The sequence below is a fragment of the Trametes versicolor genome, assembly GCF_000271585.1.
Source record: "Trametes versicolor FP-101664 SS1 unplaced genomic scaffold TRAVEscaffold_1, whole genome shotgun sequence".
In the NCBI taxonomy this organism is placed as follows: domain Eukaryota; kingdom Fungi; phylum Basidiomycota; class Agaricomycetes; order Polyporales; family Polyporaceae; genus Trametes; species Trametes versicolor.
This window is the reverse complement of record NW_007360321.1, coordinates 229968-251674: the sequence shown is the minus strand read 5'-3', so window position 1 is coordinate 251674 and position 21707 is coordinate 229968. Positions and strand designations below refer to the sequence as shown.

The 21707-nt window shown below is 57.3% G+C and overlaps 8 protein-coding genes across 8 annotated transcripts; 7 read left to right on the top strand and 1 right to left on the bottom strand.

The window, feature by feature from the left end:
* Positions 1-129: 129 nt before the first annotated feature.
* On the top strand, positions 130-2077 carry TRAVEDRAFT_67768 (ENTH-domain-containing protein). The gene is made up of 5 exons (XM_008034337.1): positions 130-316; positions 370-448; positions 506-1002; positions 1055-1705; positions 1774-2077. Exons 1-5 carry the CDS (start codon positions 156-158, stop codon positions 1907-1909), a joined length of 1524 nt encoding a protein of 507 aa, XP_008032528.1. The 5' UTR covers positions 130-155; the 3' UTR covers positions 1910-2077.
* Positions 2078-2716: 639 nt separating this feature from the next.
* On the top strand, positions 2717-3893 carry TRAVEDRAFT_108848 (alpha/beta-hydrolase; the record flags this gene model as incomplete). Its single annotated transcript, XM_008034336.1, has 6 exons — positions 2717-2942; positions 2995-3154; positions 3267-3355; positions 3410-3463; positions 3561-3746; positions 3829-3893. 6 exons carry the CDS (start codon positions 2717-2719, stop codon positions 3891-3893), a joined length of 780 nt encoding a protein of 259 aa, XP_008032527.1.
* Positions 3894-5400: 1507 nt separating this feature from the next.
* On the top strand, positions 5401-7617 carry TRAVEDRAFT_41184 (uncharacterized protein; the record flags this gene model as incomplete). The annotated part of the gene is made up of 21 exons (XM_008033856.1): positions 5401-5492; positions 5554-5632; positions 5693-5706; positions 5766-5864; positions 5923-5932; positions 5988-6005; positions 6060-6085; positions 6136-6161; positions 6213-6247; positions 6301-6325; positions 6385-6396; positions 6457-6472; positions 6525-6567; positions 6629-6729; positions 6786-6845; positions 6893-6920; positions 6976-7033; positions 7097-7121; positions 7175-7292; positions 7357-7389; positions 7447-7617. The coding sequence occupies 21 exons, from the start codon at positions 5401-5403 to the stop codon at positions 7615-7617; spliced, it is 1089 nt and encodes a 362-aa protein (XP_008032047.1).
* Positions 7618-8013: 396 nt separating this feature from the next.
* Positions 8014-9661, top strand: TRAVEDRAFT_25211 (DUF1649-domain-containing protein). Its single transcript, XM_008033586.1, has 8 exons — positions 8014-8205; positions 8260-8376; positions 8441-8536; positions 8597-8653; positions 9071-9093; positions 9146-9183; positions 9270-9526; positions 9578-9661. The coding sequence occupies exons 1-7, from the start codon at positions 8170-8172 to the stop codon at positions 9446-9448; spliced, it is 546 nt and encodes a 181-aa protein (XP_008031777.1). The 5' UTR covers positions 8014-8169; the 3' UTR covers positions 9449-9526; positions 9578-9661.
* Positions 9662-11332: 1671 nt separating this feature from the next.
* Positions 11333-11686, top strand: TRAVEDRAFT_111275 (uncharacterized protein; the record flags this gene model as incomplete). Its single annotated transcript, XM_008034335.1, has 2 exons — positions 11333-11505; positions 11560-11686. Coding segments are annotated over 2 exons (300 nt in total), but the record flags the coding sequence as incomplete, so codon positions are not given.
* A 531-nt stretch (positions 11687-12217) lies between these two features.
* TRAVEDRAFT_138012 (T-complex protein 1) lies at positions 12218-14338 on the bottom strand. The gene is made up of 8 exons (XM_008034334.1): positions 14296-14338; positions 14185-14246; positions 14054-14133; positions 13853-13983; positions 13207-13794; positions 12645-13153; positions 12491-12592; positions 12218-12438 (listed from the first exon to the last, which is right to left on the bottom strand). The coding sequence occupies exons 1-8, from the start codon at positions 14330-14332 to the stop codon at positions 12289-12291; spliced, it is 1659 nt and encodes a 552-aa protein (XP_008032525.1). The 5' UTR covers positions 14333-14338; the 3' UTR covers positions 12218-12288.
* A 1626-nt stretch (positions 14339-15964) lies between these two features.
* On the top strand, positions 15965-18259 carry TRAVEDRAFT_54927 (uncharacterized protein). The gene is made up of 21 exons (XM_008034138.1): positions 15965-16063; positions 16123-16204; positions 16257-16270; positions 16321-16419; positions 16477-16486; positions 16543-16560; positions 16611-16636; positions 16686-16711; positions 16770-16804; positions 16857-16881; positions 16933-16944; positions 17004-17019; positions 17075-17117; positions 17171-17274; positions 17328-17387; positions 17446-17473; positions 17572-17629; positions 17689-17713; positions 17777-17897; positions 17961-18002; positions 18057-18259. The coding sequence occupies exons 1-21, from the start codon at positions 16005-16007 to the stop codon at positions 18189-18191; spliced, it is 1038 nt and encodes a 345-aa protein (XP_008032329.1). The 5' UTR covers positions 15965-16004; the 3' UTR covers positions 18192-18259.
* A 415-nt stretch (positions 18260-18674) lies between these two features.
* TRAVEDRAFT_67762 (uncharacterized protein) lies at positions 18675-21534 on the top strand (the record flags this gene model as incomplete). Its single annotated transcript, XM_008034333.1, has 10 exons — positions 18675-19127; positions 19187-19210; positions 19270-19287; positions 19341-20057; positions 20116-20299; positions 20351-20439; positions 20496-20534; positions 20592-21007; positions 21064-21326; positions 21392-21534. 10 exons carry the CDS (start codon positions 18675-18677, stop codon positions 21532-21534), a joined length of 2346 nt encoding a protein of 781 aa, XP_008032524.1.
* Between the last annotated feature and the right edge of the window lie 173 nt (positions 21535-21707).

The following is a 21707-nucleotide window of genomic DNA, read 5'->3' as shown; positions in this document are numbered from 1 at the left end:
GGACTCTGTACCGTCCCGCCCTCCGCAAGCCCAAGCCGGATACGCCCAGACCGTACAGTCGAAGAGTATCATGCGCACCGCGGACGTCTTATACCCTCCGATCATGCCATGGCTACCCCAGCCACTTTCCGCTATACCCCCATCTCTCCATAACCATGTCCCTCCAACACTTCGGGAAGGGTGCCCTCCGCGTCGCTAAGAGCTACACAATGGGCTACTCGCACACCCAGATGAAGATACGAAATGCGACTTGTAACGATCCGTGGCCGCCCTCCGGGAAGGAGATGTACGAGCTTGCTCAGATGTCATTCAACCAGTATGTTTGATATGGCGTTTCTTGTGATCGACGCATTCATGATTTGACCGCAGGAATGACTTTGTCGAGATCATGGAGGTCATAGACAAACGCCTGAACGACAAGGGTAAGAACTGGCGCCATGTTTTCAAGGTAGGTCATATCGCAGCTCTTGCCAATTCCCGCGATGCTGATTTGCGTGCCTGACAGTCCCTGGTGGTACTCGACTATCTCCTGCACTCCGGTTCTGAGAACGTCATCAACTACTGTGAGGACAATCTCTACGAGATCAAGACCCTCCGCGAATTCCAGTACATCGACGAGGACGGCAAGGACCAGGGCGCGAACGTCCGCCAGAAGGCGAAGGACATCACCAACCTCCTCGTAGACAAGAAGCGTCTCTACGAGGAGCGCCGCATACGCTCCCAGATGCGTGACCGCATGCTCGGCCCCTCACGTGCTACTGCTGCTGACGGGGAAGACGTGCAAGAGGACGGGTCTCAGCGCCGACATCGACCTAATGGGGACGACGAAGAACTGCAGCGTGCAATTGAGGAGAGCAAGCGGACTGCCGAGCAGGAGCTCGCTACCGCCGAGGACAGGGACTTGCAGCGCGCGATTCAGATGAGTCAGGAGGAAGAGGAGAAGCGGAAACGCGCGCTGGACGAAGCCAATGCCGCCGCATTATTCGACGAGAGCAATCAGCAGTAAGTGTATGCTCTCATTCGTAGATCCAATCCTGACTGTGATCTTGCATAGACCTCCGCCGATCATTCAGACCCAGCCGCTGATTGACGCGACGGTCCCATTGCAGTACACCTCCGCCGGCATCCCGCCACAGTTCACCGCCTTCCAGCCCGACTTCACCTCCATCCAGCCCCAGTTCACGTCCTACAACCCGTACCTCCAGCAAGCCCAGCAAGACGCCATGCAAGCCGAGTACATGCGCCAACAAGCCGAGTGGGCACGGCAACAGGAGCTGCTCGCACAACAACAACAGCCCATGCTCGTTCCCTTCCAGACGGTGTTCCAGCCCCCACTACAGCCGTTCGCGTCCCCGCTCGTGCCGCAAACGACGTCGCTCGGGTCGAACAACCCCTTCATCGCGCCGCCATCCCCGCCCATCTCCCCCGCATCGAGCACCTTCCTCCCCCAACGCGCCGCCTCCGCCTCGCTCGCCTCGCCCGTATCCTTCAACCTCCCAGGAACGTACGACGACCGCCCCCGCCCCGCACGGGACACAGCGTCCGCGCCTCCCCGCGGCCCGGGGGCACTCCTCCAGCCGTTCTCGACCGGGACGGAGCCGCCGCGGAAGCTCGGGGGCGGGCGCGAGCACGCGCGGCTTGCGAGCCTGTTCGCGAGCTATACTGGCGATGGGGTGGATACGTTTGGGAATACCGGGCAGCTTAGGTGCGTTTTTTTTCCGTTTGTTGCGGGGGAGAGGGCATGGGGGCTGATGCGATAGGGGTTTGGGGCAGGTTTATGGCGACGCAGCACGGGATGCTGGCGGCGCAGAAGACGGGCGCGGGCGCGGGCGGGCAGAGCAGGAACCCGTTTGTGCATCCTGAGGTGGTGCAGCCGCCGATCGTGGAGGAGAACCTCATTGAGATTTGATGCTCTATTCTGACGTTCTGACGTTCTGAACACGGACTCAGAACTCTGTTTGTGTACGACTAGTAGTACTAGTATGTTCTTCTAACCTTGGCTTGCGCATATCTACCGCTGACGTGTTTGACAGCCTAATGCTGTATCTATAGTGATATTCAAATGTACCGCGATGACTACCACTTGATCCTCCCGACCGTTAGCAGATAATCTACTAAATCCGTTCGCACTGAATTACAGGAGCTCGCGGTGGAAAGTGAGTAACATCTTCGAAGCCCTACCTTGAGGCGATACAGACTGACGTGCGCCCGTGTCATTCACGTACAGGCATGAAATGAAGCTGCACCTCGAAGAATCGACGCCGTTATACAGCCGGGGTGCAATCACTGCTGAGAGCTCCCGCTCATGAACGCGCGGCACTTGAATTCGTGCATGCCGCCCCCGTAAGTGCGGGCCGACGAAGATCTCAGCGGGGCCGAACAACTTGGTGAACTCGCATGCCCCTACAGCCTTCTATTCGCCTCCGGCTGAAATACACTCAACGTGGGAGTAGGGAAGGCGACCCGGTCCGGGACCAAGGACCAGGACGGCGCTCCCACTTCCAGCCCAACTCGTGATTCTGCCGAAGTATCGTCGCAATGACGGAGCTCTACCAGCACCAGCCCAAGGGATGTAATGGATGAGAGAAGCTCGCCTTCTCCTCGCTCCAGCCCTATCTAAACCGACCTACCCCGCATCTCCCCTCCCTCGCCCGCATCTTCCCTGCATCCCCCGCACTGGCCAGCGTCCCCCACACCCTGTCACCCGAGCCGTTAGATGTCCGCACCTCTGACAGGGCCGCTCGGCCCCTGCTGCGCGCGCACGGTCCCGCACTCGGGCGTCGCGCGCGGCACGACAGAGCAGATCGCGGGCCTCACGACGTACGTCGCGCGCCCTGCGGAGACGCACGCCGCCGGTCTGCGTGTGATTTTGTATTTTGCGGATGTGTTTGGGCCGTTGTATTTGAATGGGCAGCTCGCGATGGATTATTGGGCTGAGCACGGTGCGTGGTCGCTTTGAGGCTGAGGAGATGGTAGGGGGTTGACGTGCGGTAGGGTACCTCGTACTTGGGGTGGACTACTTCGAGGGCGACTCGGCGGCGCACCACAAGGGCGAGGAGGGGTGGGATGTCGACGAGTGGGTTATCCCATTCCGCACAAGCGCAGCGCGCATTACCCCGCCATGGATCGCTGCCGTAAAGGAGCAGTACGGTGCGTGTCGACTGTTCGCTTCGTCAGGGAGAAGAGACTTCTCATTGAGCCTTCGGAAATAGGGGGACCGGGCACGAAGTTCTTCACTGTCGGTGAGTTGACACGCTCCCCGAGAGTGTGGGCGCTGAGAAGACTGCGAGAACAGGGTACTGCTTCGGCGCACCCTTCGTGATGGATCTCCTCGCGACCGATTGGGTCACCGCCGGTGAGTGTGTATGTGTCGCAGAAAGGGAGGCGTGGTCCCAATTACGTGTTGCAGGGGCGTTCGCACAAGCGGCATTCCTGGATGAAGGCCACTTCGAAAGAATTGAGCGTGCGTCTTCCTGCCTGCAGGATATTCGGAACCTACTTGACGCCGTGCTTCTTGCTACCACTCTGCAGGGCCGCTGCTGATGTCTAGCCCTGGTGAGCATTACTTCTGCTCAACGCACCCTTCCCTGACCGCGCGACAGAGGACGACTTCACGTTCCCACATGCCGCGCGCCGGCGCGCCGAAGACATCCTCGTCGCACGCAAGGCGACGTACTTCATCCAGATCTTCGGCGGGGCGTCGCACGGGTTCGCGACGCGCCCGGACCCAGCCGTACGAGGAGATCGTGAGTGTCGCACCCCGGTTTCATGCGGTCTTCGTATTGTGGTGGCACGGCTGATGCATATGCGCGGGGTGTTCCTGCTTAGGATGGGCGAAGGAGGAGAGCGCACGCGCAGTCGTGAAGTGGTTTGACCACCATGCGGGGGTGTAGGTGCGGTGGGCAACAAGAGCCGGCCGCAGCAGCAGGTTAGCGACGACTCAGATACCGATTATACAGAAGACACCGCCTCTTAGTGGACAAGACGCGGAAGCGACTATAGAGCGCGAATGCAGCATTGTCAATATCGGCTGTCTCTGAAATGACAGCGTGGACGAGGCACCTTGTGGGCAATGGCGTCAGACCGGGTTTCGTGCCGCACAAGTCCAGATAAGTCCCTGCAGCTTGGGAATGGACCACCCCAGCAGCCACCTTCTACTGGAAACTGCGCTGCTAACGCGCGGTACCGCTGACCTCATCGCGAATTCGAAGTGTCCATATGCACGTCACGGTCACGACGCTCCTGAAGCACGTTCGGTCCGACCTGAGTTCAGGTTCTCCCTGCCTCGATCGCAGTGCCTGTGGAGTCGACAGGCAGGAGCTACCATTGAAGCTTACTGCTTTGGATGCCGAAGGTGAGTTGTGGCTTTTCCCTTCAGTCTGAGGCCTAATTTGATTATCACTGCGGCCAACCAGTAAGGTTTTTTGGGTGGTTCAAATTTTCAGGCTCACCCGATGTTCTTACCCCCGTCGCTGAGGATACGTTCTTCTTGGGCGGTGCAACCAGACAACCAAGCTCTAGACTTCAGAGAGGCCAGACTGTCTGGACATGCCTATGATGGTGGCGCACAGATTTCCGCGTGGCCGGCAACCTGTTCAAAACCGCTCCTGCGGGTCCGTTCACCGGCGCCCCCATCGACCAGAGGGGATTTCGACGCGTCCCGCTCCCCTTCTATCCATAGGCGTTGCTTCGAAGTCGAAAAAAAATCAAGCTGAAGATGAGTTGTCTATCATGTTGTATCATGATGGTTAGTAGCAGGCCGGCGTTAATCTCAAGGGCAGATCATTATCTGCCCATGTGCACAAGTCGGAAGAGTCAAGATTGCCAGCGCCACCGCTGACGAGCGTCCGAAGACTTCGGGCGGGCGTTGCGAGGCTTTTCATTTCGACCAACTCCGCTAGCCAGCGATGACGAAGAACTTCGAAGCGGGCCTTACCCCATCCGTAAATTCTAGCAACATCGGCCGACCACATCGGTGCACTTAATCTGCAGCATGGACGCGCTGCTTGCTCGCATGACCCTCTTCCGGGCGCTTTTCTGCGCATTGGGGAGGCGTTCAAGAACACGGTGCGTGGCCTCAGCCAATCGGACGAAGCGGACGGCGTTCCCAATAGACTTCCTGAGATCGATCACTGACCGATCTCCCTCGAGCAGGCGGGACTGTTGAGCCGATCGAAATATACGGTCGTGCGTCTCCCAATATAGCTTGGCCCGTGTTTGAACCTGCCCAGCCCTTCCCGCTGGGTACACACGCAGCCCAGCTCTCGCCCGTCCCTATATACCCATCGCCTCCGCCGCACGCTGCGCTATCCACCCCCCTGTCCCCTTGTCCATGCCATCCACGGGCTGACACCGAGCACGACCCGCTCATCACCCGTTACGACGCCTAGCACCCCAGCGATGCCGTTCGGGCTGGAGCGTGCTGTCTCGCCCCAAAAGGCATTAGAGCACTCCATGGGCGCCGTGCTCGTAGGCAGCTTAATTGCTCTCTTGTGAGTTGTGTGCTACAGAGATCCTCAATATATTTCCTGGTCATAATATTGTGTTTCGCAGCCTCTCGGGCGCGGTGTCTATGCAGGTGTTCTTGTATTGCCAGTTATACCCTCGGGACAGGTGGAGGATCAAGCTCATGGTGCGTCATGCCGCATGTGTTCAATCTAGCGAGAGACGTTATCTCAATCATGCCCTGCAGGTCTTCTGCGTCTGGTTCGTGTTCAAGTCAGATCGCTGTTGCAGCGCAGCGCCTGACTGTGCATCTATACCAGGCTTCTCGACTCCATTCACTCGGCAATGGCAATCACGGCAAACTGGCAATATCTCATTGTACATTTTGGAGACTGGGACAACATGGACGAAATTACCTGGTGCGTGTTGTGTCCAATTGTGCAGCTCGCCACGACATTCTGATCGTTCCGCGAACAGGTCCGTAGCGGTACGTTAGTTTTGAACGAAAACATCCACCTTCTTTACTAATTTGTGTTGCATAGGCCTCAGTCGCCCTCACGGTAAGTCACCTGGTGAGCGTGTCCAGAGACACGAATTTGACCTCTTGCATACAGGCCCTCAACACGTTCGTTGTGCATTGGTCCGTCCTTGGTTTATTATTGCTCGAGACCGTGCTCACCTTTCGTACAGCTTCTTTACTCACAGAATACATACGCGTACGCTCTGATCCACATCAGAATTGTGCCCGAGCTAACGCACCGTGTTAGTGAGCCGCAATAACTGGTACATCACGACAACACTCGTACGTACCCGCAGTCTAGGCACGCCGGGAGGATATGCTCATACTACTTGCAGGTTGCCCTCGCGCTAGTCCGTCTTGGTAGGCCGATGATTTCGTATCACAGTAATCAACGCTAACCTATAATGCTCCTCTCATAGTATCAGCCTTGAGTTAGTCCTTTTATGTATGGATCACCATCGAACCGTACACTGATACAATCTACCCTCCAGTATCCACCTCTGAAATGTTGGTATCTCGCCTCCTTCGCAGGCTCAACGTGCTCATATGCTTTCAATAGGATCCGCCTACATAGCTACGCGCTATTTGTGGCCAAGTTCGATGTAAGCGCTTGCTACCATACAGCGGCCGCGGGGGCCTGTTCTGACGCTCTACCTGCTCCAGTATGTCTTTACGATTGGCTTGACCACCGCGGCGTCACTGGACGTCCTCGTCGCAACCGGCCTGTGCTACTTCCTTCGGCGCGGACGCAGCGGACTTACGAGGTGAGTGGCTATGGCTACGTTTCCTCCCGCTAGTTCACTGAGTCGTGCACCGTCAGTATGGATAAGATCGTTGATACGATCACCCTATATACCATTGAGAACGGGATGCTCACCTGGTACGTGCTATCCAAATACATCTCATTCCTCGCTCACCCGTCTACAGCATCACCACCATCATATCCCTCATCTGCGTGAGTCGTTGCTACTCCAGATTGTCACAGAGGACGATGCTCACAAAATATACAGTGGGTTACGATGCCCACCAATCTCATCTTTCTAGGCCTACACTTTGCCATCAGCAAATGTACGTTTTAATCTCGCACACCACCGCCAACGATTCCGCCTGACGTTCCATTATCTGCGTTAGTATACGCCAACTCCCTGCTAGCGACGTGAGCTTCTCCGAATCCTTGATCCATGTGCTTTGATTTTTACCCCATCGTAGGCTGAACGCGCGCAAGTCCCTCTTGAACAAATCCCAAGGTTCGAGCAACGAGCGCGACCATCCACTTCCCGTCCTCTTCCCTGACAGCTTTGGTCGCCATACCGAGCTGCAGTGGTCGGTGAGCAGTCCTACCCATCCCTCTGTTCATCTCCATCTACTGATCATCCGGTTTCTATTCAAAGCATCATCGAAGCCTAGGGGAGACCCCAACCAGAGTACGTTCTCACCGTCATGTATGCCACGGCCAGAGACTGATACGTGATACATCGCAGCTCGAGGTGAACATCCAGAAGTCGACGCGGGTCGAACCCGTGTCGCCGTACGGGGAGCCGAGCAGTCCGCTTCCGTTGCATAGTGAGGGCGACTGCGAGCGCGGGGAGTCTGTGAAGAGCCCTGGGGTGACTTTTCTTGTGGACGATGAACCTCGGAGATGTTCTGGTTGACGGGAGACGTGTACTTACTACGATGTGTTCTACTGGATATTGTTGTGCGATTGCTCATGCTTTGACTGCCTCCATAGTTTGTAAGCTGGATTGTGGCGTTGCGCCGGCGTTAATCTTGCCGCGTATGTGTCAACTTGAAGTTCTGCGGTGTGAATTTGGTTCTACAGCACCACTGCCACGCATTTATCCACGATGTGCAGGAGGACACAGGCACCGTCTCGGACTTGATCGCCCACGAGTCGTGGAGCACGACTCACCGCCACAAAAGCCTGAGCCTCCGCACACGGGGAGCGCCAACTGCCAAATTGGGAGTGGTATGATGCAAGCATGCTGAGCCCAACCACTGGCAAGCCCAACCTGAACCGTTCCTCGGTTTCCTGCTTACCATCTTCACTTGCCTACCGACCTCTGTACTACTGCTTTGTTCCGCTTCTCTCTTGAGGACGCTGTACTACTGCATTGCTTTGGATCTGCGAAACACTCGGCTTGTGATATCCGGCGCTGTACTTTTAGTGGCGACATCTGGAACTTGGCGGACATCAGGATTCAGGAATGAGCAACGCCCACCCTACGATCACCATCGACCTTGTGAGCAAGGTGGTGCGGCATGATTAGCACGCACGCTAACACGGGGGCAGGCAGGTCCTCGACCGCCTGCAAGCGAAGGAGGTCCTGCGCGCGGTCCTGCACTCCATCCTGTTCCACCGCCTCTTCGGGACAGTCAAGCCGCGCACGTTTGAGGTCCTAGACGTCACTATGGTCTGTCTCCCACACCGAAAGAGTAGCAATAGAGCCAAGGACTGAAGCCGAGCGATGTGCACAGCCAGGAGTGGACGACCAAGAGATCACACATCTGGTGGACGACAAGGTCGACGCGTTCTGGCGCGGGGTCGAGGGCGATGCGAACAAGCGGGGCCAGGTACGCCCTCTCACGCTGCCGCGCGCGCTGTCGCGGACGCTGACCTGGTGCGGACGGAAGATTGTGGTGACGCTCTCGGAGAAGCGGCCGCAGAAGTCGTGGTTCCTCAGCAGAGAGGTGCGTTAAGGTTTCTGTTCTGGCTGTTATCAATTCGATGCGCCCCGGCCAGGAGCCGTGCATGCTCGGACGTGGCTGCGACATCTTGCCTGGGGCGGTGAGCAGGCCGCGGGCACTGCGAGCGGGTGAGCGGGACCTCGAAGTGCACATTGGTGTCCCCCGCCTGGTCTTTCGAAAACAATTACAATGATAGCTATCGCGGGGACCCCCATCGTTCGGGTAACAGGTGTCATGGCAGCTGCCGGGGGTGGGAGTAGCAGTAGCAGGACCCTGGATGGGTTCGCATTCGCGATGTCCAGCGGTGGCCACCGGAGCGCCCCCGGATTACCATGAAATCTGCTCGTCTGCGCATCCATCCTCGCCGTCTGCCCTCTGTGGCAAGTGTGGTTGCTGATAGTACACTGACACAACCTTCAGGAAGAAATCCCTTGGGAGCAGTGGTACGCCTCCGTTGCACGCCTGTACCACCGCAGTCGTTCTCACTATGAATAGGATCATCAACGCCGAGATACGCCAGCCTTCGGACAGAGGTGCGTGCCGCTTGCCCGCCCGGACACGCAGCCGCCACTGACGCAGCCTCGGTGGCTGTTCGCGTTCATTCCCCCGTCCCACGCAGAGCGACAGAAGTTTAACGCAGAGTTGGCGGGGACGCTTACGAAGAGCCTGCAGACGATGCTGGTGCACTCATCGTCCGAGAAGGGGCGCTCGGCGGTGCCCCTGATCACGAACGCGTCCAGTATCTCCCCTTTCCCGATCAAGATGGCTGTCAAAGTTGGGGGCGTAGAAGTGGCCTGAAGCTGAAGGTAGCGGCCAGCCGGGGCCTGTCGGGATGGGTACGGGTGGGTGTGCTGCTACGGAATATGGCCGAAGGAGGTGAGGTCCGGAGAACGTGCTTCGTAGGTTTCGGACTGACGTTCTATACAGAAATTCATTAGACTCGGGCTACACAGGATGCGGTGCCGGCCCAAGAGATTGTACAACTAGGCAATTTGACTGCAGCGTCCGTCATATCCTCCCGCGCGATGCGCCCTGAGTGAGTGGGAAGTGCGCGGTGAGTGCAGCGATATCCTTTTTGTACTGCGACCCGCCGGCATGTCGACATGCGCAGCCAAGCTCGAGCACCGCCGCCGACGACGCGGGACAGCTGAGAGTAAGCATCATTCGAATCGGCCTTATGGGCGTCTAATTGCGCAGGCAGCCCAATGAGTGGACGGGAGCACGAACGTGCAAGGGGCACAGTCGCCCATCTTGCGCGCCCGCGGACGGGTCGATGGCGGCTTGCGCCCAAGGTCTTCCGTGTCTCCTTTCTGGTGTGTCCTGCTCAATGTCTAGGCGGTGCGCGCCATTTAGCTCTGTGCCTCTTGCAAGATCGCGCTGCTGCTTCTTCCGTCTCCGACGGCCTATATTACACGTCCCGGGCCCGCAGAACCCATCCCCCCTTCTCTCCCCGCGCTGCTGCTGATTTCTCACCGCTCGCCCAGCGACGCCGTGCATCGGCCCCTTCTCTCGCCTAGATCTCCTTCTAGCGCGTGCTAGCTTGGGAACGCGCCCATCCACCTGATATGCAGCCCATCCGGAGCCCCTCGCAGCTCACGCTCGACATCTCAGCTGCACATTTCCACCTGTCACGGCAGAGCATGGACTCGGGGTACGCCTCGTCGATGTCCAGTGCGCGCCTCCCCGCGGACTGGATGCTGTCGCGCATGTACGAGAACTGGAAGATCGCGGACGCGGCGGCGCAGAGGCTGTCCGCGGACGTGCGCGCGCTGGAGGAATGCGAGGCGCAGCTGCGCGAGGCGCGAAAGCGGAGGGATGAGAAGGACAAGAAGAGGTGCGTCTGCTGTGCTTTTAGTCGTATACGTACGAGGAGATTGACGGAGGACATCCAGTCCCAAAGCAAAGCACAAGCTCTCGCTGAAGCCGCTGCTCAGGAAGCGATCCTCGCCTGCGTTTGCAGCGTCTGCGGAAACCCAGCCCTCAGATCCGGACGCGCCTGGATGCAGTATCGAGGAGCTCGAAGCACACCTAGCGGAAGTCAAGAGCAGGGTATGTATGGTCACACGAGCACCTTCAACTCGTCAAAATCTGACGGATCCGTGCGTCTGATCAACAGGTCGAGTCAACACAATCCGCCGCAGACCGACTGGATAGCTGTTTCGACGAGCTCCGGAGGGTTCTCGACGACGGCCGCCCTGTCTCCTGGCGCAGCTCGCAGTACGTGCCTGTTCCTTCTTCGGTTGCCATATTTAGACGCACACTCATCATCATGCTTCCTTCATTTAGCAGCAGCGGGAGCTCGCTTGGGTATCCATACGCGGAGTCCTACAGGAAGGCACGGAAGACGGTCGGTGCCCGGGAGGAGGCGTATGAGTCGGTATGTTTTCTGCTTGAGTGATGCTATGTTTTACCAACCAAGCATCTCGGGCGCAGAGTAAGACAACGACCAAGGGGCTGCGGCGCGCGTGCCTGGCGGTGCAGTCGGCACATCACCACTACTCAAAAGCGATGGACCTCCTCGATGTCGTCTGCAGTCCGAAGAAGAGCAAGTGGGAGGCGATCGTCGGCGATGAGCAGAGCAGGCAGCAGACGTACGGCGGTACGTGCCCTTTCCCCTCTCCCCCCGCGTCCGAGCAGACCACTCACGCCACGCCGTGTTGTAGAAGCGGCGAAGTGGGCTGAGAAGGCGCAGATTTGCTTCAACGAGTCTCTGCGTTCGCTCCAGCAGCATCAGGACTTGCTCAAGCGCGACGAGGCGGAGGCGTGCGAGGACCTAAAGGAGACAGGCCTGCTCCAGGCCGTGCAGCTCTACAACCTCATGTACGGCGGCAAGGCGCTCGCCATGGGCATCACCCGTGCGTTCCCTCTCCCCTTCCTCCCCCACGCGGTGTGCTGACCCGGAGAATTAGAACAAGTGCAGATCATGACGCAGAAGCAGGACGCGGTGTTCCAGCGGCTGACAAGCTTCGCAGTGTGGGTGCAGAACTGCACGAAGCACTGCGAGACGGTCGAGCGCGAGACGCGGGAGAGCCGTGACGCCGCGCGGCGTGTGCTCGTCGCCCTTTGGGTGCGCGCGGATGAGGAGGCGGAGACGTACAGTCTAGCTGCGCCTGGCGAGCACAGTCACGTCTTCCACCCATCGCAGGCGTTTTGACGTGGTTCGTGCCTTTCGGTGCTCGGTCACCTCTAGGAGCGAGGTGTGTGTTTAATGCAAGTAAAAGGGCTTTCGGTCGTGAGCAGTCTCATCTATTTGTAGTTTACCTCCGTATTTTGTATAGTTTTCACGTTCCGTTGTTTATTCGCCTATCGGTATGGAGGGCCCTTCGCGCCCTCGAAGCACACTCATTTGTACTCCACATTGTTATCGTTACTAGTGTATCCTTCACCTCTTTCGAGTTTACCTACCATGTACAGCACAACCCTCGAGTTGTATTATTCCCGGTACCAGCTGTAGAGCGTAGAATCGTAGTCACTCCTATGGAAGATCATTTTCTACCCAAGTCGATCCGCTCCAGTGTCGCCTTGTGAATTTCAGATGCACGACGGGAACACGCTCGCGTACCAGGACGAAGTCAAGTGGATGATATTACACAGCATTAAGTTGGATGGTGGACTGCTCCGCGACCCACTCTAGTCTTCTACTCCTGCATCATCTCCTCCGGCGGTGGCGCGCCTCCGCCTCCGCCACCTCCGCCACCCTGTTCCTGGTCCTTCCGCGTCGCCTTCACGACGTCGTCGACGCGGAGCAGCACGCGCGAGGCCTCGATGGCCGTTTTGAGTGTTTGTACCTGTACACACTTCAGCACGGCATCTCAGAAGCACATAGAGGAATGGACTGACCTTGACGCTGGCAGACTCGTACAGGCCGTACTCCTTCATGTCGACGATCTTGCCGGTCTCGCCGTTGATGCCCCACGAGTGCTCGCCGTTGGCGTGTTTTGCCTGATGTAAAGTCAGCATTGGACGTAGGGAGGGTCCACAAAACGATACATACCCTGAGCTCAGTCAAGACACGGATGGCGTTGCCTCCGCTGTTTTGCACAAGCGTCCGGGGGATGACCTCCATCGCGTCTGCGACGGCACGGTACGGCCAGCCCTCGACGCCAGTGATGGTGCGCGCCTTCGCATGCAGCCCAACGCTGATCGCCATCTCCGTCGCCCCACCGCCCGGCGCGAGCGTGGGGTCGAAGAACACGTTGCGCGCGACGGACATCGCGTCCGCGAGGTTGCGGTCGATCTCGTTCAGGATGTCCTTGGACGGCCCGCGGAGGAGGATCGTGCACGCTTGCGGCTCCTTGCACTGCGTGAGGAACGTGAAGTACTCGTCGCCGATCTTCTCGATGTTGAACAGCCCGCACTTGGTGCCGACGTCCGCCTCGCGCAGGTCCTCGACGCGGTTCACGATCGTTGCGCCGACTGCGCGTGCGATACGGTTGTTGTCCGTCTTGCGCACGCGGCGGATCGCGGTTACGTTCGCCTTGTACAGGAAGTGTTGCGCGTAGTCTGTGGAGATGATTGAGCATATTTTCGAGAGAGGGCGTGAAAGGGACACGTACCGGAGACACCCTTCTCCGTCAGGACAAGATCGGGCTTGAGCGCCACGATCTTCTCGACGATACTCCGGACCTGCTCCTCCTCAATCTCCTGTATCCTCGCCCAGTCCGCCTCCTTCGAGATCTCGATGTTCGTCTGCGACTCGCCCTTCTTGTACTCAAGCGGGCAGTCCAGAAGCACTATACGCGGATTCGCGATCCGCCTGCGCATCTTCGGGTGGGTGATGTCCTTGTTGAGCATAATCCCGTCCAGTACCCTGCTCTGCTCGATCTCGCCGCCGGGGATTTTCTCGACACGCGCGTAACGCTTGATGTCGACCGTCTTGAGCGAGCCCTCGTCGTGCGCGACCGTGCGCACGGCCTGCAGCGCGAGCTTGCACATGAGGTCGGACCAGCGCATGACGAACTTAGTCCCGATCGACGTCTTGATGAGCGAGAGCATCTGCTCGTCGTCGTTCGTGTCGATGGGGATAGAGATGCGCTTGATGATCTCTAGTGCCTCCTTGAGGGCCTTGTTGTATGCGGAAATAATGACGACAGGGTGGATGTCGCGCTCCAGTTGGGAGAGGGACTGTGCGAGGATCTCGCCAGCTTGTGTAGCATGCAGAATTGAGATACGAGAGCGAAATGACGCGGAAAATAAGCGTACCAAGGATGATAACACTCGTTGTGCCATCTCCGCACTCCTCGTCTTGCGTCCTGCTAAGCTCGATCATGTTTTTCGCGGCCGGGTGAGCGACATCAATTTCACGGAGGATAGCATTTCCATCGTTTGTCAACCTAGGGAGAGGTCACGCAATGAGGCAATGAGGATGATGTAGGTATTTTATGCAGGAGAATGAATGCTCACAGAATACCGCCCATCGGGTCCAAGATCATCTTCAGCATGGCCTTCGGCCCCAGACACGTCCGAATAACATCCGCGACCGTCTTGTCATGGACGTCAGTTCGATACCACGCCTTCAAGTTCAGATGGCGCACCTTGGCAGCAGTAATATTCGAGATCTGAGCTTTTCGGCCTGATTGCCTCTCAGGCGCGGTGTCTGTGCATTCCTGTCAGCTTAACTCGAGTTTTCGCGAAGAGAAACTTACTCATCACGAACACCGGGGTCTGTCCACCTCCTTGCATGTTTGCTGAATGATAGTGGGGGAAATGAGGAGACTGGACGGTGCAACGCGAGGCAAGGAGCTTGGAAGACTCGAGACTTCGTCGCCCATCGTGCGTCTATTTCGATTCCTGAACGGGAAGTTTTGCTGACATAAGCTGTTTAGCAAGCATGTCAAGCGCCTGCTGCTTGTGGTCTCTCTTCAAGACTCTTGACTCTTTCTGTCACCCTCACTTACTTGTTTACCGACTCCGAGTCTCACCTACCGCTGCGGCTTGCTGCGGTAGTTCATCTACACAGGTCTAGTAAGCAGTCCTCTTTTAGTAGCATATCGAACATCTGCGCTGCTCTCCGAATTTGATCAAGTACGTGGTGCTCCTCTACTGATGGCGCCGAAACATGCTGAACTCGCTCTGCATACAGACGTCCGGTAATTAACCGTGTCAGTGCCTTGTTAGTGCTCACAGAGTGGTGAATCTCTTGACGGCATCACAGATCTGTTCGCCAGGAGCTCTAGTACAGAGCGAGATCGCGCATTGTATAGAGTGCCTTCGCTGCGATCTCAATTAACGTCGCAGCAACTAGACCATGCCAGGAAGAGCGTCATGTGCATGGCTACTGTCATCGAGGGCCTGCTGCCAGTTGGACGTTATACCAGGGAAAGTAATGCAGGGTTGATAGACCGTCGTAAGTCCATTGACCTGAGCTTCGCTAAGATCTAGAAGCGTTCCCGTGCGTTGCTCCATTTTCTTTGCTATCGCCAAGCCGCGGCGGTGAGTGTGAACTGCGGGCCAAGGAAGCTGCGTACTAGCTGCTGTTCTGCTTCAATGAATCTAGCTGGGTGGGCTGCGCTTCTGACAGCGATGCTGTCCCGGGGACTACTCATTCCAAGTACCGCATTTTTGGGCTTCTGGCGGACGAAGGCGGTCATAATACACGGGCTTCTGGACTAGCGACCCCGCCCCGTCCGCTTTCCGTGTAGCCCAGAACGCCGTGTATCTGACGCCTGTGCGTGTCTCAAGCTTGCAATTCCGGAAGGCTAATTCGAAGACGACCCGCACGGTATATATACTACGCCGACGGGGTGCGATGCGTCGGAAATGCTGCACATGGATGTTCCTGTATGGAGAGGGCGGGCCCCTCCCGCACATGCGTTGTTGAGCCCCTTTGGGGCGTCGACCACGTTTAATATCGCGCTAGTCGACGTCCTTTTCTGATTCTATATTCGTGAAATTCAAAATGGGATTTATGTGAGCCTGGCACACCGAGAGAGTCATTGATGTCGATGGGCTTCTCTAGCGAGAATCCCGTAAGCGTCGAGTATGTTCAATTGTCGAGGCACGGGTATGTTGGCGCCGGTAAAACAAAACGAAGAGGGCTCGGCGATCGCGATTGGAAGGAGAAGATCTCAGGGATCGCGCGCTTGGGGGGGGGCCGGAAAAGGGCATATGACTGCCATATAAGGACAAAACGCCGTAGCTGGAGAACATATGTGCGTTCTCACAGACGTCAGGCATTGGTCGCCGAATCGTCAATCTATCGTCTGCCTGTCCGCCCTGCTCATCTCCTGACCGCATTAACTCTGCCATGCTCCCCGCCCCCTCGCCCTTTTCCTCTTCCCCACCATCATCCCCCCGCCCACCTCTCCTGCGCGACCCGACTCCCTCTCGCTCTCCGGAGCGGCCGCGATGAGCAATGGCCAATGCTAACGACACCATCGGTGCCATTCTCGTCGGCGCTCTCGTCTCCGCAGTGTACGTGCCTAGCCGAATCCATCCTAGGAACCCGCCTATAGCGTCTTCTCTCCTTGCAGGCTTTCGGGGACCGTCACTACGCAGGCCTTCATCTACTTCAGGCTGTATGGAGGCGACGACTACAAACGCAATACGTTCATGGTGAGTCGCGCTTTTGCATGTGTTTTTCATGCGTGAACTTATCAGCTTCAAGGTGTCTCTGCTATGGTTCGTTTTCATCTGTGCACACATCCCTATGCGTGTTTACACGCGCTCAGGGGGCTGGACGCTCTGCACTCCTCCATGGCATTCGCTTCGGCATGGATATACCTCATACAACATTGGGGGGATACTACAATATTTGATTTTATACCTTGGTGAGTCCACCGTTACGTTCGTCGCTGGAGTAAGCTAACCTATTGCCATGCATGAAGGACGATCGCAGTACGCAACTTTTTACGTACCATTGCATGCCAGAACTCACATCGCTGCCGGGATAGTTAACAGTGGCTCTCACCGTTAGTATACATACTACGTGCTTTCTTCTGACCACGCTGACTCCTTGCAGGCTATCGTCACATTGATATCGCATTGGTAAGCCCACCTCCAATCGTGGGCCCACTCTTTGCTGACCTTGACGCAGCTTCTTCGCTCACCGCATCTACGTCTGTACGTGGTTGCCCTTCATGTGGGGAAGTACTCTAAAGTGACAAGTTGATCCGTACAGTGAGCGGGTTCTCATGGTGGCTGACTGCGCCTATCGTAAGTGCCCCGCCCCATGCCTCCACACGTCGTTAACCTGTCGATCACTTAGCTTGTCCTTGCATGCGCAAGACTAGGTGCGTTTTTATCTAAATTATTTTGACGCACGATACTGACACATCCCATAGTGGCAGCATTTGGTACGTACAACTGAAGGACGTATGACCTCTCGTGCTTACATGCAATGGCCCAACATCAGTGTCGACATCTGAGATGTAAGCGACTTTCACTCCCCTCTGTGCATCCAACAGCATGCTGATAGGCCCTTAGGATAACTCTACGGAGTTACGAGGCCTTCGTGGACCGTGTTGGAGTATGGCGCTCATACTATAGGTGTCGACACCCATACTGACTATCTGATTTCAGTGGGTTTTCACCATGGGCCTTTCGCTATCCACTGCGGTGGATGTACTAATCACAATAACGCTAATCGTACTCCTGCAACGGAGCCGGACGGGTTACTCTACTATGTGCGTACTCACGCCTGCCATCACGTATGCGCCGTCCTGACTGTGGAGCACAGAACGGACCACCTAATTGACGTAGTCACATTATACACCGTTGAAACCGGTCTAGTTACCAGGTATGTCTTGTCCGTTTCCCCGCACTTCCCCCGGACTGATCGCAGGCCGCCACGGTAGTATTACTACTGCAGTCTCCTTGATCTGTGTAAGTCTTCTTTCGGTTGATCGCATGTCAAGGGTTGCGGCGCCCCCTTGCGCCCCTTGCCACCGATGATGCCATCCGCTGACTCTGCTGGATTACAGTGGCTTGCGATGCCCCGCAACCTGATTTTCCTTGCGCTTCATTTCTCAATATCCAAACGTACGTCAATTCTCTCGCGTTGCCCGCATGTTGTGGCTGACTGGGCGGTTTGATCGTAGTTTATGCGACCTCCACTCTAGCGACGTACGCATACGCTCCTGTCAGCTTGGCTGGCCAGGGGGAACTGATGGGAGCCTAACTTGACAGATTGAACGCACGCAAATCACTGCGCCGTCGGACGCACAAGGTGGACGACCATATCCTGCCCGTGATATCGTCGCTTCACGAGGCACAGAGCGCCACCCAACGCGAGCGCGAGGATATCCTGGTACGTTGAAGGATTGACGCTCCAGGCTGAATGTAATAGCTCACCAGGGCTCACCATCCCTAGGATCCCAAGTCGGAGCATACGGGCAGCGAGGCACGAATACGGGTACGTGTCCCCGGATGTGTACTCCGCGCCCACGCTGACGTCGGACCCTGACAGGTGACCCGAGTGGAGCTCAAACCGGAGCAGGACGGTAGTGCTGAGCCTCCGACTGACGAGGCGAGACAGCAGTGGGAAGAGGAGGAGCGACATCGACGACATTCTCGGGAACATGATCCCCTCCCACCTGTATAGTGAGGACATTGATCGGACCGATATACGTTCGTTTTCGTTGCAGTCGTAGCACATTTTGTACTTTTAGCCACGCATACATCCGCTTTGCCTTTTTTCATCCTATTTTCGGACTCGATAATTAGCTGTGCATCACGTCCTCACAGCGAGCGTTAACTTGGTGACTCCCAGACGTTACACAGACGTCAGATTTGTACGAGGCGGGCCGATGGTGTTGCAACCGACAGCACAGAGCTCGAGCGTTGCAACGTCGCAGGATCGCGTCAGACAGTCCGGGTGGTCCGGGTGTATATCGCGAAACGTCACATACCTGTAACGCGTTATGTCACGCGACTTGGTGGGTTGAGTGGGTCACGCTCTTGGTCACGTCCACGCGCCTCTCGAAGTGGCTTGCGAGCTTCCTGACCCCGACCGTCTTCCACGGCGTCCTCCACGACGAGCTCAACGCGTCGCCGCCTCTCACATCTGTATCTGAACGTCTCCGAGATGGATGAAAATCCTCGCCCACTGAAGAGGCAGCGCATACAGCCAGAGCCGTCGATGTCTGCAGTGACCGACGACACTGGCTACTCTTCTGACCTCACCACTCTCCCGCCGAGCAGCGACCCCGCCCTCCGCGCTGTGTATACCTCTCCCCCTCTCAAGCACCAGCTCTCTCAGCAGCCACTACAGTCTCAAGAAGAGCTCAAGCCCCTACCGCCGGCAGTTTTGCTCGTTAACCTACCCGCGCTGCTCGCGCACCCGCCGAACCACAAGTACTACGTGCACTCGCTCGTACTGTCGTTGTCTGCGCTGCGGAAATGTTTGGAGTTGCCTGCGTTGCTGCCGGACATCGAGTGTCGCGCTTGGACGGGACTGGCGGAGCTTGGGATGCGGGTAATCGCAGGGGGACTCAGCCAGAGCGAGGAGTACGGATGGGCGACGGGGATCGAGGCTGAGGTGCGTGTATGCGCCCCAATGCAAGACACTTGGGCTTATATATGCGCGTCGATGTCCAGGTGGAGAAAGCCCTAAGTCGAGGGGTGAGTTCTTCGGTCTTGTCTAAGCCTTTATGCGAGTAAAGCTCATTTGGTGTCCCTAGTCAATCATTGCACAGAAGGTACCGTCCGTCCTGCTATATGCGCCTTAACACGACGCTAAGATGCGCTACAGCACCCTTCTCTACGCGCATACAAGCACCAGCTCGCCCTCCTGCAGGCCCAGCTGTCTCAATGGCAGCACAAGACCAAGTTCGCGCGCAACCAAATCCGGAATTTCATCTCGTCACTCATGTCGTCGGATCCGCCGCATATACGCTACTCAGCGCAGCTCGCCCTCATCACCCTCCTCACCACACCCAATGCTGCACACCAGACGAAAACTCAGCCCGAGAAGGTGCAGAACCGCACGCCGCCCTCGTCTCCCCAACCTAGTGCACAGGATGTGTATGCAGCCCTCTCGGTTGTCCAGGAGCTCGAGGAACGCGCCGTGGCAGACACGCACAAGCAGGTGGCGCTCCTCGCCCGAGTATTGCGCCTTCGCATTCTCGTCGCAGCAGGAATGTGGCCAGATGTCTGCGCCGCGATCCAAAAGGGTGAGGCCGCGCTTGGGCTTTCGTACGAGGCGGCTTCAACGCCCAAACCTCGCAAACCGCCACCTTCGCAGGGTAAGGGTGCTACCCAGACGCAGCAGCGACCTCCTGCGCCAGAACAGATGTTCATCATGTTCGAAGACGCGTTCGAGGCGGCGATGGCCGTCCATCTGCTCATGCTGTCGATTGTGTACTACACGCATGCCGGGGACGCAGCAGAGGTGTCTCCAAGACTGTCACACCTGCACGCGCTGCTTGACTCGGATGTCTTGGACAGGTTCCCGGACGGAGCTATTGAGGTAAGCAGCTTTATGTCGAACACTAGAGCTCAGCATGCTGACTATATGCGTTCTCTAGATCGCGCTTCCAACGGGACCGTCGTTGGTCGTGCAAGTGACACATCCACGCATCCTTTTCCTGCTTGCATTCCTTGTCAGCAGCGCCTCCAAGCGGGACGCTGTCGGGAGAAAGCCCAAGCGGAAAGTGTTCGCCGCCGAGGGGCTGGCCACTTGGGATGCGGAGGCAATTCGCGAAATCTCATGTAAGTTCCACTGCAGAAGGCATGGGAAGTTATGCTGACACGGCGCGACAGTCTCCACTTGGGCAAGTGCCGGAGACATGCAGGAAGTCGAAGAACGTCTTGCGAGAATCAAGGCTGACTTGCTCTCCGAACTCATCGCAGTGCGTCCTTCACGAACATTAGTGATATGAGACATTTGGAGCTCATTAGTAACAAGGTGTCCACCATGCGCAGCGAGTTCTCTATAGCAGAAGAGGTACGAGTTCTAATCGAATCACGGACGAGGTAAAGCTGACCCACATATCTACGATAGAACCTGAACAATCTCATCGCGCATACACGCACGTACGAGATCTTCCCTCTGCTCGCCGCCCGTATCGCGCTGCACCACGCGCACCTGGCGCATGCGCTCCTACAGCCCGCGCGGGCGCTCCGATGCTACCGTGCCGCCGCACACCACGCAGAACGCGGAAGCTTCGTCCATGTAGCCGCGCTCGCAGGGGAATCTGCTATATGCGTCGGCGTGTCTCGACGCATGAGCCGCCTCGGCGAAACATGGCGAGAAGGACTCTCCGAGCTGGACGAAGACTGGCCGGAGGACGAAGGCGTGGAGGTCGACGTGGAGAGAGGCATGGAGGTCGTGAAGATGTGTCGAGGCATGGGCGGTTCGCTGGAGGCAGTCGCCCAGGTACTAGAGGCGTCCTTCACGCCGGAGATTCTCAAAGCGAAGTGCGGCTTATCCACGCGCTATTCCACATATTTGGCTGACATATGGATACTTCCAGGCAACATCTAAAGCAAGCACTCGAGTTGGCGACGAAGGCACAGGACAACCACCTTCGTGCGCTGGTGCTCGCACTCATCGCGGCGCACTACCTACACACCGCCGGAGACCACGCACGCACGATGCTTCAGACGTGCGAGCAACTCGCCGCTGGATTAGGTGCGCCGCCAACCAAGGGCACAGGCGCAACCCAGAACGCGAAGAGCACTCCGGTCGTAGTTGGCAACGCGCCCCTCGGACTGTGGGTGGGCGAACGGTTCCTGGGTGAGTCGGCCCCCATCATATCCGATGTCCAGTGGCGCTGAGCGTGCCTTCGACGTCGGTCACAGAACTCTTCAAGCGCGCCGGGAAGGAGGCGCGCGTCCAGAAACAGACCGCCGTCAATGCCCAGCTGACGAAGGCGGTCTCGGATCTTGCGCGAAGAGACCTGCCTGCGCTCGCCAAGACGCAGGTGTCCGCGCCTTGCCCGTGATTTGTCCACCCGTCCTCAATCCCGTCCTCAATTTGCCCCCGCTTTCGCATCGCATCGTTGTTCGGAGGATGGAACATCTCGCGTCTCACTACTCATCGGACCCCCTACTTCTCGTCGTTTCCTTGCTGTCGCGCTATGTTTTCTCATCTCATCTTGTTCTGGCGATACCGTAC